The following is a 17,404-nucleotide window of genomic DNA, read 5'->3' on the forward strand; positions in this document are numbered from 1 at the left end:
GCTGATTTTCAACAAATCAGTCTGGGACCCTGTGGTGCATGGCAGACCACATTTCTGTGGTTGGACGCAAAGCTCAACAACTACAGTGATATACAGTGTGACAAAAATCCATTTTTACCAGTGTGGTAAAAATGGATTATTTTGTTATTTCAAACCAAATGTCAGAAATCACATAATGAGATTTAAATGAGATTTTAGGGGTAGATGGAAACCATCTAAATGAAACCGTGTGTGCACCTTGAACTAAGTCTGTTTGTAATGACCTGCCTTGAGTATTTTTCTAGTATTTATTTCACGACAGAAGTCTTAAATATGCACAATGGAAATATATTCAATATCCTTGTCAGTGTGCAAAGCATAACACATAAAGACACATCAGATCCAAAAATTAAAATTTGAAATATTTATTTTGTTTATTATACCGTTGTACATAATGTATGACCACTTCAGCTGAAAGTGACCTTGTCATAGAGGAATAATGTCTCTCATTTTGTTATTTATTTTTCTTATTTCTTATTTAGTTTCTCAGATTGTTCTAGTTGGACTGGTGATAGATGTAGATGCATCCTTGAAACTTGTTATTTATTAATTAGATGGGGGGGGGGGGGGGGGGGGGGCATCTGCCCTTCTGAGGTGATCGAGTGACTGCTAAGTACTGTTGTTGTGACTTGTTGTGAGGTGAGGTGGCTGGAAAATAGTCACATTGTCCCCTACTGCATCTGTGCCTCACACTCTCCAGTGAAAAGAGTAATCACAGCCTATTTCCTAAAGCAGATAGCCTCAGTGGAAATGCTCAAGATTGTACATGCACGTTTGGACACACACACACACACACACACACAGACACACACAGAGGCCACAGCCTGTGTGTGTGTCACTAGATGACTCTTCCATGTTATTTTCTTGCAGTGCCCAAGTGTTGATTGACCAATCATAGCCGGATTTAAAGTGTGACCTGACCATTTGGAGCCGAGTCGTTGAGACTCATCCCCCCTCGGTCTGGTTTGACATTTGCCAATCATGACTTGATCTGCAGTATTTTCTGATCAATCAAAGCTGGATTTACGGAGCAGCTCCGACCAATCGCAGGTGGATATACTCATTGCTACGACTTATATTCAGTTTAGTTTGCTCCACAAAGATGCTCGAGTCACAATGGGTTCGCGATCTGTATTTGAAACAGAGAAACCCACTTTTAGGCTGAATATATTATTACAGTTATTTTTGTAACGATCTGCACTATGGGCCCAGTGCACCTGCTGTATAAAAATATTTCCCCTCTTTCTTCCATTCAAACTCTGCATCCACACGACTCTGTTTTTGTTTAAAAGTATAGCAATTCTCCATATTACTCTGGCTTTTTTTTTTAGCCAAAGTAAAAACCTGTCTGGTGTCTGCATTTTAGACAGAGACTTTTGAAAACAAGGATGCGCATTCACTTCCTGATTGTTTTTTTTTTTTTTTTATCAGCCACTATTTCACAATCAGCTATAAAATCGTTTTCATTTTCAGTTTCACCTTGTCAGTCTTGTAAAATGAAAAAACATTGTCCACTATTGTTTTTCATTCGTAGTAATTTCAGAAAAAACAAGGAGAGAGTCCACTTCCAGTTCACACCCACCCACACATGCCTAGTGTAACTGAATGATTATATGATATATGTTTTCAGGCGTGTGAGCATCAATGCAGATTATTTCTGAGATGAAACGCCTTTTTCAAAAGGTATATGATTATTATCTAAAAAAAATGTAGTTTATGCTGCAGTTCACACTGTATTATAGATACTGTATAGCCTCATAGTCACGCCTATGATCAGTTTAGAGTCTCCGATTCACCTAACCTCAATCTTCATGTCTTTGGACTGTGGGAGGAAGCTGGGGTACCTGGAGAAACCCCCCCCCCCCCCCCCCCATTTTTTGTAAAACATCCCACAAAAATGACTCCTATTTTTCATTCTCTCCATCTACAGTATGTATTCATTTATCTCCGTTGTGTCGGAGATAATGAGAATAGTAACGGGAATAAACAGTTTGTGCTCTAAAGTTAAAAACCTAATTCCCCCGAACTGTGATTCTCTGAATTTACCACGCAGTGTTTCAAACAAAACTGGGTGTCATTGGTGGGTCAGGAAATGTTTATTGAGATAATTAATACAAGCAAGTGACCACAACTGTAAGGGATGGTATCAGCGGAACAAGTAATAAAAAGAGGTGTATGATTAAATGAGGGGAAGCCAAGAATGTGGGCCAGCAGGGTGTGATAATCTGTCTGCCATCTATTCCAGAGAGAGAGGGAGAGAGGGGGATTAAGGGGATGTATGATGTATTCTGACCCATATTCCATGTTTAAACCATGTTGGTTTGTGACCCACATACACACCCTAATTTAATACTGGTATGAGTGTGACTGAGGATTAATGAGATGTTGTGCTTATGATACAGCTTCAATAACTAGTTAACCCACATAGTGGATACATGCCAGTGCACTGTGAGGTTATGGTGTCCGGTGATGCTGGCAGTTCAGTGGATTGAGCTCAATATCATTTTTATTGAATGTGAGACACGCTTTAATATTCTGGAGACAGGATGCACTGTGGTAAGATGAGGGTTTAGGAACAAATTAAATGCAGGTGCCACCCTGGTTCTAAATAATTCTGACAAGTTTCCATTTTGTCGTCTGTTATAAACTCTTTGTGGTCTTTTTGTGTGTCTGATTGCTTTGTCCTTTTTTCCCCATTTTGCATCTCATTCTGGTCATTATACATCTCTTTGTAATCATTTTGTGTCGGCGGTTGTTTGCATTTGTTTGTGGTCATCCTGTGTCTATGTTCTGCTCATGTCTCGTTGTAGTCATCTTGTGTTCATGTTTGTCAGTTTAAATAGTCAGTGTGACTATTTTCAATCACAATGTAGTCAGTTCATGTCTCTGAGGTCATGTGTGTCTCTTTATAGTCAGTTCAGTCTCTTTGTGGTCAGTTTGTCTGTTGTTATTGTTATTTTGTGACGCTTTGTTTTGTAGTTCTTTGTGTTATTTTATGTCTCATTGTGGTCAGTTTATACCGCTTTGTGTTCTTTTTTGTCTCATTGTGGTCAGTTTATACCGCTTTGTGTTATTTTATGTCTCATTGTGGTCAGTTTATATCTCTGTGGTTATTTTATGTCACTTTGTAGTTATTTTATATTTCTTTGTCAGTTTTGGGGGACTTTTTGTGTTTTTGTATTTGCTCAGCTTTACAGCATTAAAAAACAGTCAATTCATACATGTATGAGAAGCCCAGAGCCCTTGGGCCTTTGCCCAGTAGGGCTTTTTTTATTTAGTTTTATTACCTTCTGACCCTGGCAGAGGAGGCTCTGTCCCTGCTTAAAAGACAGCACAGTCTGTACTGAAATAAAATACAGCAGCTGGTCAACATCCAACAGTAGAATATTTGTATCAGGTATGAAATAGTTTTGTCAGAATAGACAAAATAAAAATGGGCTGTTTGCAGTTGTAGAAGGGTTAGGGTTTGCTCTTGCCAAGTCTGTCAACATCAAATGACACTTATCATTTCAATAGAAAGCATGCCAAATTCTTTTTTTTGCCCACAGTCAGCAAAGTGCGTGACTCATGTCACCACCCTCAGTCACTCAGTTTATACCACTGTACCTGTCAGTCATTGTGATGTGTTGTCAACCTTGAAACAGCATTAGCCTGAGGAGAAGGGTGTGTGTGTGTGTGTGTGTGTGCACATGTGTGTGTACAGCTTTCACAGTGCTTTTGCAGTGCAAAGGAAAAATCGCAGCAAACTCCTCAGCTTATCAGGAATGTTGTTTTTCAGACTGTTTTGCTGTTGTTTGACAGTTTCATGATGCTTGCACTGACTTTCAGGAACTGATGAGAGAGCCCTCGTTAATGTGATCAGTAACACATCTGCTTTTCCTGCGCAGACATGTCAAAACATGGCTGCTGTGGAAAGGGCAATATGAAATTAATAAATAAATAAAAATACACAGGGCAGGGTGAATTAATACACGTTTAAACTGGGTGTGATGTCCATACTCTGCTTTTAATTACACCTTAAAACTCAGTAGTTAGGAAAACCTTTTTATGTCTCGCTGTTTCTAGAAATGTCTTTGTTTTCTCTTTGTCTTAGAACAAGGATATCTCAACTCTCAACAACTCTCTTTTAGTAATGTTCACTTTGACATAAAGATGATATGATCAGATTCTGGGCTGGATTGCACTTGTGTGCCCGATACAGTGCAGTGTTCTCTTTTACCAAATTAAAACAATTCAGATGTTCAGACATTTGTGCTGATTCACTGACCGTCTTTCTGCAGTCCTCACTCATGTCTTTGTCACATGACCGCACTCTTCAGAGCATGTTGCCATGTTTTATAAAGCATTTATGTCATATTTAGGGTTCATAGATCAGGTCGGATTGTACATTTTCCTGTGTGCATTATCCAAACCAGCCATTTTGACCAGACCAATATGGTACCAAGTATCATATGAGCTCATTCCTGTGGATATTCACTTAGAATACAGATCAACATTCAACAGTCCCTGTTAAATGACTAGAAGTCTTCTTTTTTAGGCTTCTCACCAGACCAGATCATCCATCTCCATCTTGCCCTATCCCTTGTGTCCTCCTTCTCTGTGGTCTTCCTCTTTTCCTTCTGCCCTGCAACTCCATCTTCACCATAATTTGTCCAATATAATCACTATCCCTCACCTGCATGTGACCAAACCATCTCAACCTTGCCTCTATTACTTTATTTCCAAACCGTTTAACCTGAGCTGTCCCTCAAATACGCTGATTTGTAACCCTGTCCCTCCTGGTCACTCCCAATGAAAATCTTAGCATTGCCAGGTGTGCTACCTCCAGCTTCGTCTCCTGTCTTTTAGACAGTACCACTGTGTCACTACCTTTGTGTAGACCTTCCCTTTCAAATAACTAAAGACTTAAAAATACTGCATTGGTCAGTGGAGGCATACATCTCATTTAAAGTAATGGATTTTTCCATGCAGACGTGGGCTTGGCACATGAATGTTCTTCATGAATTTATTCAAACATGACAGCACTTTAGCACTGCTCCATCACTATGTACATGTAGAACCTATAGCTGTGAGTTATTGATGGAGAGCATCAGTGTCACCGTCGTCCCACAGGCTGCGTCAGTGATGGATTTGTTTGAACTTATTTTGTCTTTAAAGGCTTAATTAATAAACACTGTGAGGCATGACGGATGGCCGTCTGTGCTTCAGTGAATACAATACATTTTCCCATCAGTGATTTGATTGATTGGATTTATCGTTGAGGATTTTTTTTTGTTACAATCGCTCCCAATTAAATACCTAGTGTTGACATTAAAACATGTTATTTAATGTTTTGAGTAGCATAAACTTTGAATATATACAGTATAAGACTCTGGAAACTAAGATTCTTTTCGTTCTGTGTAAGGTGGTGCTCAGCGCCCTGCAGCTCTACCTGTGTTTGGTTTTTCTTGCTCCTGCATATTCAACAAAAAGAGTCATGTTTTACTCCAGTCTTTCTGAGGGGGATATTTTTAGTTCTGGGACTGCTCACGTGTCAGAAAAGGAGGAACAACATTGTTTCTGCAAGCAGTGGAATATCTCCAGAGGTTCAGATACTGTAGGTCATCCTGCTATTCCTGGTGCTGAACACACACACACACACACACACACACACACACTGAAAACATATGTATGTATGTAGGAATACAGGTGTACAGCTGTAATCACTATGTTTAACAGCAATTCAACATTTAACAACTCACAAGTGTTTCATTGCCATAAGCAAGACACTTTTTAAAATGTAAAAAAAATATTATAAAATATTTGCCCCTTGAGTTACAATGTTGAAGAAATGTATCATAATTGAACATCAAAAACACCAGCTGAGAGGTTAATTAGTGTCTGTGCGAGCTGATGCAAATCCAGCTCAAGAGATGTGTTTTCAGTCAGTGCTGAAAAAAAAAAAAAAACATTAAAAAATAGGGAGAAACTAAATCAGGAGGAGGAGACAGTTCCTAGCAGTGCCTCATAGCTCTGGATATGAAAACTCTGCAGCAGAGCATTTAATCAAGTCAACCCAGCAATGAAAAAAAATTAAGAAATAAAGATGATGCTCAATGCCAACTTTGAATGCAGAGAAAAATGTCACTCCCTGCAGCAGTCATGTGATTCATGGGCTTCTAATCAGTATATTGTGATGAGGGGGAAACCGTTGGAACCTGGAACTTCATGACAAGACTAAGACAACAGGACCCAGGTCTTAGATCTAACACATTAAAAAAAAATACATTGAATAAACGTCAAATTTAATAGGACATCCCTGATATTTCATTTTAAATGGTATCTTGTGTATTTTTTGCATGATGCAGTGACATTTTAGATCAACCATTAAACATATTGTTATAAATCAGCAAATGTTTCTTTATAAAAATCAATCTTTTATTTTTTTTTCAACATTTTGAGTCCGTGTGGAATGGTTTAAAGGGCTTTATGTCAATCCTTAAAAGTCCAAACGAGGTTAAATGCACATGTAGATTGTTAAAAGAAATTGGTCCTTTAAATAATTCCCTATAACACACACAGTGTATATATAGTATGTATGTGTATGGAGAAAGGTGCTGTATATGGTCCTATAAGTCACGATGTTACTCTCATAATTGACAACGACGTTGCTGCTGGCTTCAGTCGAGTTTATTATTGTCCCTCATCGAACGTCCTGCCACAAACCTTTTCTGCCACGATGTATGGTCGGCCATCACTGTGGTAGGTTTCATATTGAGGAGAAGGAGGTTGTAACTCATAATGACAAGCTGTCAGATTGAATCAGAGTGGTCGCTTGACGCTCCTGTATAATGTATGCAGCTAATGTACGAAGTGATGCAGCATACGCAGCAGTAGTCAATATCACAGGCTCTTAACCTTTATAGCTTGTGACACCCCAAAATGAAAGACTCCCCAATTTGGACTGACACACACACACACACACACACACACACACACAGCATCTATTGACCTTATACATCACCCAAATTATTCATTTCTAAACAGCTGAAAACCCCTGCCTGAAAGCTGTCTGTGTGTTTATAACATCTTTTTAATTACACTGTAGTTACATGCCTTCATTTCCATAATGACTGTCCCAAAAACCTCCGAATACAAATCCACAATTGTTAGATGTTTGCACAAGTTTTGTTTAATGTACTGTGTAGTGGAGCTTACCGGAAACAATGTTGTTTAACGTTCACCCACAGAAAGAAAATATACATTTCAATTAGTGCACACGTTCTGGCAAAAGGGGATGAAAGAATGAGCCACAGTAGTTCCACTGTACAATCAATCAATCAAAAGTAATGACGCGTTTCCTCTGACCTTTCAATTCAAAAATACTTGACCAACATTAACCCTGCTGCATTCAAGTGGAACTCATTAACCCTTAATCACAACATACGCGTCATATCCACCTTATTGTTAACTGCAACATTTACTGTAGAAACAGGCAGTGAATGACCGAATCATGTCTGCTTGAGGTATGATGTCAATGCCATTGAACAACTTGTGATGTTCCCATGTGTCAAATGCACAGTTAACATGTATATATGATGGGAGTGTTCATAAGAACTCCATTTAAATGAACCTTATTTATATACAAAGGCTCCAATATCCTCACACAGAGGGATGAGTGTGCTCAAGGCATTTGCACAACATTTGTTCCCTCTGTTGCTTTTTATTGGATGAAGAACTGAGCTCTTCCACTTCCACACAGGTTGTTAAATATCACTATACCATGAACGTTAAAGGTGGCCCTGCTTTTTGAAATGAAGACACTGCCAGAAGTCACAAGCTAACAGTTGGATGTCTCATATCTCATGAGTTTCTTGTTGGTGCAAAACACCAGGCGTGTTACTCAGGGATCAAGTCAGAGTCCAGTTGTCCTTTCCATACAAAAAACCCCTGAATATTTCAAGCTAACAAACACACATTAAAAGTCTGAACACTCAGCATCAGGAGAACTGCTCTTTTGCGTCACACTGTAGTACAAAGTACGAGGTGGAAGCATATTCAACAGTAAGCTTTAGTGACAACCTGTCAAAGTGAATTACCGCTGTTGCCGTTTCATTATATATGAACATATAGGATACCATGTATACCCTCCCACCCATAGCAGTTATCAAGTGTTGAAGTGAACAGAACACTGCGTGTTGCTCATGTAGCAAAAAAATAAGCTCTGCTGAAGTGCCTCTGAGCAGGGCACTCAAGGAATACACAACTATCTCAAGATGCATCACACTCAACTTTCCTCTCGGAACAGTCAGATTTGAAAAAGGGTGTGAGCTATAAACTGCATGTGAATAGTTAATTATCACTAAAACCTTGTTTTTCCTCTTGTGCATTTTTGTTTTCCGTTTTCTGGGTGGGAGTGAGTGCTCTGTTGCTCAAATCTCTTATGGATCTTTTCAGGTTTCTTCCTAGGGGTTGGGTCTGTGGGTGTGGCCTGGGGAGCCATCAACAGTTGAATTAAATTGTAAATTTTTGGATTATTGGTTTGGGGACCTGAAGGAGAACAAGGAGGGTTTGTTTTTTGTGCCTTTATGTTGCACTCCTGCTTCTCTAGACCAGTGTTTCCTAACCCTGGTCCTCAGGGAACACTGCCCTGCATGTTTTAGATGTTGCACTGCTCCAACACACCTGGTTCAAATGGTCAGCTCGTCATCAAGCTCTGCAGAAGCCTGATAACGAGCTGTTCATCTGAATCAGGTGTTTTGGAGCAGTGTTCCTTGAGGACCAGGGTTGGGGAACACTGCTCTAGACGGGGGATTAACTCTGATAGTGTCTTTTTTATTAAAAAAGAAATAAAACTTGAGTAGTAACAGTATACAATGTTAACCCTTTAACACCTATGTCTCAAAATGTCCTGCTTATTTTAACCATTAAAAGGGATTTTGACCATTTGTCAAAGTTACTGCATGTTAAAATAGTGTATTAACAATTTATGAGGATTTAAATGAAGGAAAAACAAAAAAAGGAAATAGATTTTTAGAGAAGAAACCCTGAACAACATATTTTGCATTTTAAATTTTGAGCAGTATAAAACATATTTACAATAACATTATTTGAGCGCGAGTGATTATTACTGCAATATATTGACAGAATGCGCTTGTGCAAACGTGTTGTCAGCGATACGCTCGCTGTTAAACGGCTTGAAGTCAAACTCTGTGGGTTTTAAAGTAGCTCAAAATAGACACGGGAGTGAATAGGGTAACAAGTAAGTGAGTCTGTTCTCAACAACACAACAGTCCAAACAAGAGACTCACCAGATCTCGCCACAGCAGAGAAGCAGAAAGCAGGAAAAGCTGAAGTAGGATTGGTAGGCTGAGTGAGGGTACTGTAGGTCAGAGGCAGGCAGGGGCATTAACAAAAGATCCATCAGGGAACAAATGCTGGAGAGTCTTGAATGTAAGCAGGAAGAACAATCTAGCAGTGTGGGAGAGAGCGGGAGAGGCCTTTATGTTGGCTTGATTGCTAATGAGATGCAGCTGGGAGCACAGGTGAGTGAGAGTGAAATGATTAGGAGTGAGTGGGCAGAGAGGCGGGGAGTGGAAAACTACACTGGCAGGCACCAAGTAAGCTGTGGAGCGGATTTCAACAAGTTTACTGATGCAGGCGTTGTTTTCTTCTTCTTTTTTTATGGTGGTTGGGGAGGGCTGAGTTGCAGATTTGTCTTTTAGCACATTACCTTTTTGAAAAAACAAGAGCAGCTGTCAGACATGCACAGACGTCTGGATGATTTCAAGAAAATCCCTGTGAGAGAGCACGAATGGCCGTGGATGTTTGCTGGAACTTTTCTTCCAAGCACCTAAGTCAAGGAACAGGAAATATGTGGACATGTTGCATTTGAGTTCATCGTAAAACAGCCACGGTTTGCAAAGGAATCGTCAGACCGGTGTTCTGCTGCTACCCTAACCACTCCCTAATTGATTTCACCATTTCAATTTCATTAGTGTGAGGAAAGTGTGACACAGGAGATTCAGGACTCCTGGATGTCTCAAGATTTATAGGTCTCTAGTTAATTTGTTCCCCCTCATTTAAACCGATTGCTTTTGTGAGATATGTGGCAAATACTGTGTACACTAAGATTCACACTGTCAATATTCACCATTACAAATAAAGGCACGCGCTAATGCGTCTCATTTCAACAGGGTTTTGAAATATAACACTGGGGCCATTTGCAGTTTCTCCTATTTTGTCTCTGTCTTTATTTCTCTCTGTCTTTCTCTTCCTTTCTTCTTTGATGGATCGTAATTATTTTGTGCTTGCCTCCTCTGTCATCTGTTTCTCAGTTCTCTGTATTAAATTGCACTGAACTAGAAAGAACAAACAGGACATCTGCTGGACAGTTTTGTTACAGAACACTGAAATCACATTTATAAATGTTAATGTTTTGATGAGACTTTTCACAATTTAACTTCAAATCGTTTACATCGAAACAAATCTTGCCAGGTGTGTGTGTATGTGTCCTTACAAGGGGAGTGTATGTGGATTTAAATCCATATAATTATAGATTTCCATGTAAGTTTTCTCTGGAGAAAATGGAGTTTATGAGGAAGAGATGAGAAGCGAAATGAAGAGAAAATCATGTTAGCAGAGGGAGAAAGAGCAGACAAAGGCGAGTGCGAGAGAGGAGACGTTACTGAGAGAGGAAAGAGGTCTGCTGGGAACTGTTTGGGGTGAGAGAACATTCTCCTCGTCTCTGCAATCTGTGTGAGACCAAATTACTGTAGACAACAGAATTACAGACGCAGACATTCAGAAGGAGGAAAAGAGATGAGAAGTGAATAACAGGGACGCACAGAGACTGGAATACAAAAGATATTGTGAGTGTACATCATTGGGAGATTCTGTTACTCCTCTGCTTTATATTCAGTGCAATTTGTGGCATGAAGAGAAAAAAAAGCATGCAGTTCCTGTTGGGATCAGTCACTAGGAAAAAAAATCACATTTACTACTGCAGTATAGGCCACTGTTCCTGCGCCACATGTGGCTGCAGCTCTGCATATCTGAAATGTCTCATATATGTACAACAGCCATATGGGCCCACTTTGAAATCTGGAAATCCTCTGAGGTTCAAATGAATCTTAAATCACGACTCTGATCAACAAATGAGACTAGGATCAATAACTCCCATGTATATTGTTGTTTTCATGTGAACAATGGGATACAAATAATTAGTACACATCATCTTATTTCTGAACTTATATTTTGAAACAAATGCATGTGGTTATTACAGCTATAGGCTGAACATGTAATATTTGAAAGGTTTATCTTCACAACAAAGTGCTCACTCTCAGGTGTTTGAGAAACTACTCATCAACATAAATAACAACAGATTAAATTACTTAAACATAAAGTGTCAAAATATTGCTGTATTATTATATATTACCTGCTCTAGTAGGTCAGCTAAATGAAAAATAACTAAGTATTTAAAAAAGTATACCTTTGTATATTATATTATATTATATTATATTATGCATATATGTATATATATATATATATATATATATATATATTCATACATAATACATATTTTACAGGAATTTAAAACTTAATTACAACATTGACTCTGATTTAGTCTAAGATAAGTTTCCAACATGCTGTGATGTTTCTGTTTGTAAACAGAATGTCTGATCTCTTCCTTGATCACTTGATTGAATATTACTGATATTCATAGCCAGCATTAGCAACAATAGCCAGCCAGTCTTTCCAAATTAAATGGCAAAATATGCCAGGAAGAACAACACATTCATAAATTCATCAATTAATTAACTTTTTCAGCTCTGACCTCTATCAGGATAGGGGGAAATTATGTAGGAAGCATTTGTCACCATGGTAACATCAATAAACATAAGAGATAAAGAGCGGCAGCATCGGCACTTTGTTGTCGCGACATGAATAAAGCCACAGAAAGAAAGAGAATGAACGGGAGCCTAACCCTCTCTCAGCTGTGTTGTAAACATAGAAGGACAGATTTGGGTGACTGGCAGCAGGAAGACGGACAACACAGGAAGAGGGTGGACAGAGGCAGAGCAAACAGACAGATGAGACATTAAACAGAAGACGAGGGGAACAGGATTGTTCCGTAATCTAATGATGATGCCGGCTGAGCGAGAGAGAGCGAGAGAGAGAGAGAGAGAAGAGGGTGTGTGTGTGTGTGTGTGTGTGTGTATAAACCCTACCTCTAATTATCTGTCACACTGAAATGGAATGAGTCCTCAGGGAGAAAGCGGTGGCTGGAAAGACGCGAAGATAGAGAGAGAATAAGAAGAGAGTATGATGTGTGCAGGTTAAGACAACAGTTATATAACATGACCTCATGGTGCACTATTGTCACTGTGATGAGTGACAGACAGACAGACAGACAGACAGACAGACAGATAACATGAATATAAGGGGCTACTGTATGTATCTATATGGTGTTTCCTTATGTAGATTTTCAAAGACTGTACATCTAAAGACAGAGAGACCATTATTTCCAGCCTCATGATTTCAAAACTTCACAGACAAGATAAGTTCAAATGAGGCCATTTTGTCCACTTTGAACGCTTCGTTGAATTGTCGAGAGAGTGACATTGTGATATCTCTTTGTAGTCATTTTATGCCTCTGTGGTTATTTTGTGTCTCTTTGTTGTCATCGATTATTCACAACAGAAGATTCTGATGATGTAATGAGGGCTAAACCTGAGCCCCTATAAACACAAACAGGCAGACAACAAACATCACACAATGACAAACTGTTTGATTCCCATCCACCACCGTCTTAGAGTTAATGAACTCATTTATCTGCTTTTGTTAACTTGACCTGTATTGTATGGGTTTGACTTTGCTCTCCTTTTTTAGCGATTTCACGTCGTTGTTATTGCTGCTGCCCTGATTGATACTGCACATTTCACTGTCTGTACTCAATCTAATGACAATAAACTGAATTCATTTCAACTGATGTACATAATCCTCCAACTCTTTCCATCCCCCTGCAGTGAGCTCCAACCAGAGCCATGGGGAGTACCCAGACTGCCGCAGTGAGAGGGAGTCGGGAGGGGAGGCGTCTCTCCTGGTGTCTCCTCTGGTGGTGGCGGGAATCGTTATAGGTCTGGTCCTCTTCCTCTCCTGCATCACCATCATCATCGGCAGCCTGCGCAAAGACAGTCGACTCCGCAACCCACACCTCCGAGCTAGCTATGGTCAGTCTGTCCGTCTCCGTCTCTTCGTCACTGATCCTACAAAACCATTTAGTCAATTAGAGATAAGGTCATTGATGAACAGGTGAAACATCACATCGCTTTCATAAAGGTAGTAGTAGCAGAAACAAGGTTTGAGATTGCAGTGGTATTTTAACTAATTAAAAGAGTAATATGATTAAATGAAAAAAAAAACCTCACTGGAGACACAGGATTCATTTATACAGGATCTTAAACTTACTTAAATACTGTTAAACACTTTGATTCTCCTGGAACTCACTGTACTTTTTTTTCTAAAGTCTTGATCACGAATTTAGTTTTTAAAGAGAAAGTCAATATTTCAAGGAAAATATTGAACAATAGATGAAAACAGACATATGAAAGATTAGTGCATGGACACCTGAGATGTAATAAAGTTCCACGAGAGTATGTCATTAGATCAACGTCTCTGTCTTTGCAGGACCAGATGGTTTTTCCTATGGCGGTTCAGTGGGAGAACTGAGGTCGACCTGCTTAGAAGACTTTCCACCTGGTTTAGACTTTGACTCATACAGAGAGACTCTGTCGCAGGTCAACAACATGTACCCAGACTCACCTCCACGGTAAGTCCTCACATGGATCAAAGGTAGCTGTGGTCTCAGTGTGAATGTGGCATTCATATCATCATTGCATCGCTCCTTAAATTACTCACAGTGTCCACTGACAAAAAGAGCAAATTTGGTTCACAGGACATGGAAACACTGAACTCATTGTTAACCAACAACTCCTGTTTCTGCAAAATGGGAGTTTCTTTCAATGGAGACTGGTGTGAGGATATTAGACGTTTACAAGGTTTCACACTTTAACTTTACTCTTAAAATGGTGTAAATATTATCAGTGAGTCTGTTTTTTTCTAGTGTCCCTGGTCACTAAACTTGCACTCACCTGCCGTTGGCTGCTTGCTTCCTTAAAAAAATGAGTGCACGCAGCACTGTCATCTGTATTTAACATGTGATATGATGTACATTATACAACTATTTATCTTTCTGCAACGCTAAGTTCCTGTTGCTGGCAATACTTTCATTTTTATAAATATAAGTCTTAAGTCTTTCCTCATCCAACAGAAGCTGAGAGTGGGCCACTTCTCTTGTCTTTTTAATTTTTGTCAAATGTCAACTTTAAAATATAAGCGATGGCTCATCCCACGTCCCCCACTGGTCTCTGTGCGCTCAGTTGGACCCTCCTTCTGTGGTAATTGTATCCATTTGAGAGCACTGCTTCCTTTGGTGCTCTTTGTAAGAGTGTGAAACGAGGGTCTGCTCAGTGTGTGTGTGCGTGTGTGTGTTGGTGGGTGTGTCTGTGTGTTAGAGAAAGCAAGTGAGTGAATGAGAGAAAGAAAGCACTTGCTAAAGGCCAGTGTCATGGTGTTTTTGATCTAAATGTCAGCTGGTCTAATTGGCAACTTTAATAATTCATACACCCCTTCCCTGCAGTGTGTGTGTGTGTGGACACATTTCAATATAAACCTGTTTGTGAAGACATTTTGACCTTGTGAGGATATTTTGGTTGGTACTCACAACTTTAAAGGGCTTTTTCATTGTTAAGACTTGGGTTTAGGGTTATGGTTAGAATTGGCTATAGGCTATATGGGGTTAGGCATTTACTCAGGTAAGGGTTAGGGAAGGTCTTACATACATAGGTCAGAGTATGTGAAAGGGTGAAAAGTGTCCTTTTGAGGTGCTTTACATTGGTGTAGATGTTGGTCTGGTTAGAAGTAACTCTGCTCTAGATCTGCTCTCTGGCCCTCACGGAGGCCCACTGGGGCATCAACAGAGAGGGTCGTCTAGCTGCTGGACAGGAAGTGCTTGTGTTGTGCTATGTTTACAGTGGACACGATTTATGTGCATTGACTTTGTATGTAAACATGTTGTGCGACAAATTCACATCACGTCCGGTGTGAATGCAGCATAATCCTGTACTGAACAGACTTTTAAAGCCCTCTTTGTCTTTGCACAAAGGGCCGTGTCATCTCCATCTAAGAACCATGATGTTGCAATCTTGAATGAGCTCAGGCCCAACAAAAATAACGGAAACCAATGTGTTAATTAATGACCAAACTGTTGATTACTCATTTCAAGTGTGATTAATGACATTTTTCCTCAAACATCATCATCCATGCTGTTATAGCAATAGCCTATGCAGTATGTTTTCAGGCTTTAGTGAAGTGAACTCAGTGTTGGAAGTGTTTCACATGGATTTGGATTTGTGCTGAAACCATACAGTGTGGCACAGATCTATTTTGTTTGCCAAACATTTATCATGTTGAGTGTGAAGAAGAGGGTCCAAACCAAAGCCTCTCTCGTGTTCTTGGTGCTACCATGCAACGCAGAAAAACGCATTAGAGAAATACATCATCTGGGAAAAGGGCACATCTCGTCAGCAGTGGGTCTTACAGGTTTGCTGGGGGTGTTGAAATGAGGCTGTGTTCTGCAAGACCTTATGTGGGCCAAGAAGATGTTCCCATCTGTGGTCACAGGTACCACATGGCTTCTGATTATTCCATTGAGTGTTGGTGCAAAACACACACAAACATGTTGATTAGCAGGACAGGACAGACACCGTAACACACTGTTTGTTCTCACCACAGCATAAACAACAAGTAAACAACATCCTGGCATCACGACAGGAAAACACAAAGAAGGGAAATGTCAGGAAAGGGAATGAGAAACAAGCGAGGGGAGCTACTGAGCTACGTCAGTTGCACTGGCAGTGAACCACAGTGTTCTGGACAGTCTGTGTGAGAGCTGCACTTTTTGGCATGGACAATGGGACATTGGCCAACTTACACACACTCAGACTATATACATACATGCAATTCAACCTATGTTTACCATCATTCTGGCTGGCTTGTTTGGCTTGAATGTGTATGTGTATGCGTGTGTGAGTGTGGGCCACAGATGGTTGAGGGAAACTCGGAGAACTCACCTACTGAGACTGTGAATGTAACACTTCCGACACACACAACTCTCTCTCTCTCTAAACCTCTCTCTCTTTATCGCTCTCACGGATCAGCAGCTCACCTGTGGAGAATGGCTTCTGCTTCCTCTCAGGGAGAAGCTGGGCAAGCTTTCACACTCACGCGTGTACAGCTGTCCCCTTAAGGACTCCACATCGAGTTTCCATTCATTTGGACAAATCTTAAACAAAGTTAATAACCCAGTTAATATCTAACTCTAACCTTAACTAAACCACAATTCAAATATTAGCCCTAAACCTAAGCAGATCCTGTTCAGTCCAGTTCTGGTTGTGAGGATCATATATACATACAAGTACACACACACACACACACACACAATAGACATTGAAAATGACAGTTTCCACAGTTTGAATCTATATCTATAGATTCAAACTGAATCTATAGATATTCAGCTGTATGTATATTGATGTTATAACTACCAGTTTAATGCTTGTTTAATGCCAGTAAAATGGTAAATGGTCTGTATTTATATAGCACTTCTAGTCTTGGTGACCACTCAAAGCTGCTTTACAAGGATACATTAGACTAGTGGAGTAACATTCTTCTAATTGAATGTACTACAGTGGTAGAACATTTTAAATGGAAAACAATAATGTGGATGCTGTTGTGTATGAGAAACTGACACCAGTGTCATCTACAGGTATAAGGATGCAGGGGAGGAGATGGGCTTTTAATTCCTGTGGGAATACAGAGATTTGCATCTTGTTATGACACCTAATGCCACCTCCATTTTTCACCTCAACACTCTTCAATGATGTGAATGTTTCAGGTCAGATGTCCCAAAGCAAAAAGAAATGAGTCAGTGGCTCCAATCTTTTTGTCAAATTATTCTGTTGGAAAAAAAAATTGGACGACCCAGTTCCAAAAATGAACAAAAGCGTCTTAAATAAAGCAAACTAACGTGGAGCAGAAACACAGAGATCAGACCGGGAAGACATGAAAACCACGGAATAAAAACCAGTGCAGCAAACAGACTGAAATGTGACATGAGACAAATCAACCAAGAAACTGGGGAGCACAGAGATTACATACATAGGGAGGCAGGGATAATTAGACACAGGTGAGGCTAATAAAACACAGGTGAAAGCCAGGTAAAACCCGTTAGGGCGGGGCTGATGTGAACACGGTGAAGACAGGACAG

General features: G+C 39.9%; 1 protein-coding gene across 2 annotated transcripts in view; it reads left to right on the plus strand.

Annotated features, from left to right (window-relative positions):
- bean1 (brain expressed, associated with NEDD4, 1) overlaps positions 1-17,404 on the plus strand; it is a 37,057-nt gene that overhangs the window by 14,856 nt on the left and 4,797 nt on the right. For both annotated transcript variants that reach the window (XM_058652400.1, XM_058652399.1), the window contains 2 exons: positions 13,047-13,250; positions 13,708-13,849. In XM_058652400.1, the coding sequence (XP_058508383.1) occupies positions 13,047-13,250; positions 13,708-13,849 (346 nt within the window). The remainder of the gene's footprint in view (positions 1-13,046; positions 13,251-13,707; positions 13,850-17,404) is intronic.

This window comes from Solea solea, chromosome 15 (genome assembly GCF_958295425.1).
Source record: "Solea solea chromosome 15, fSolSol10.1, whole genome shotgun sequence".
Lineage (NCBI taxonomy): Eukaryota > Metazoa > Chordata > Actinopteri > Pleuronectiformes > Soleidae > Solea > Solea solea.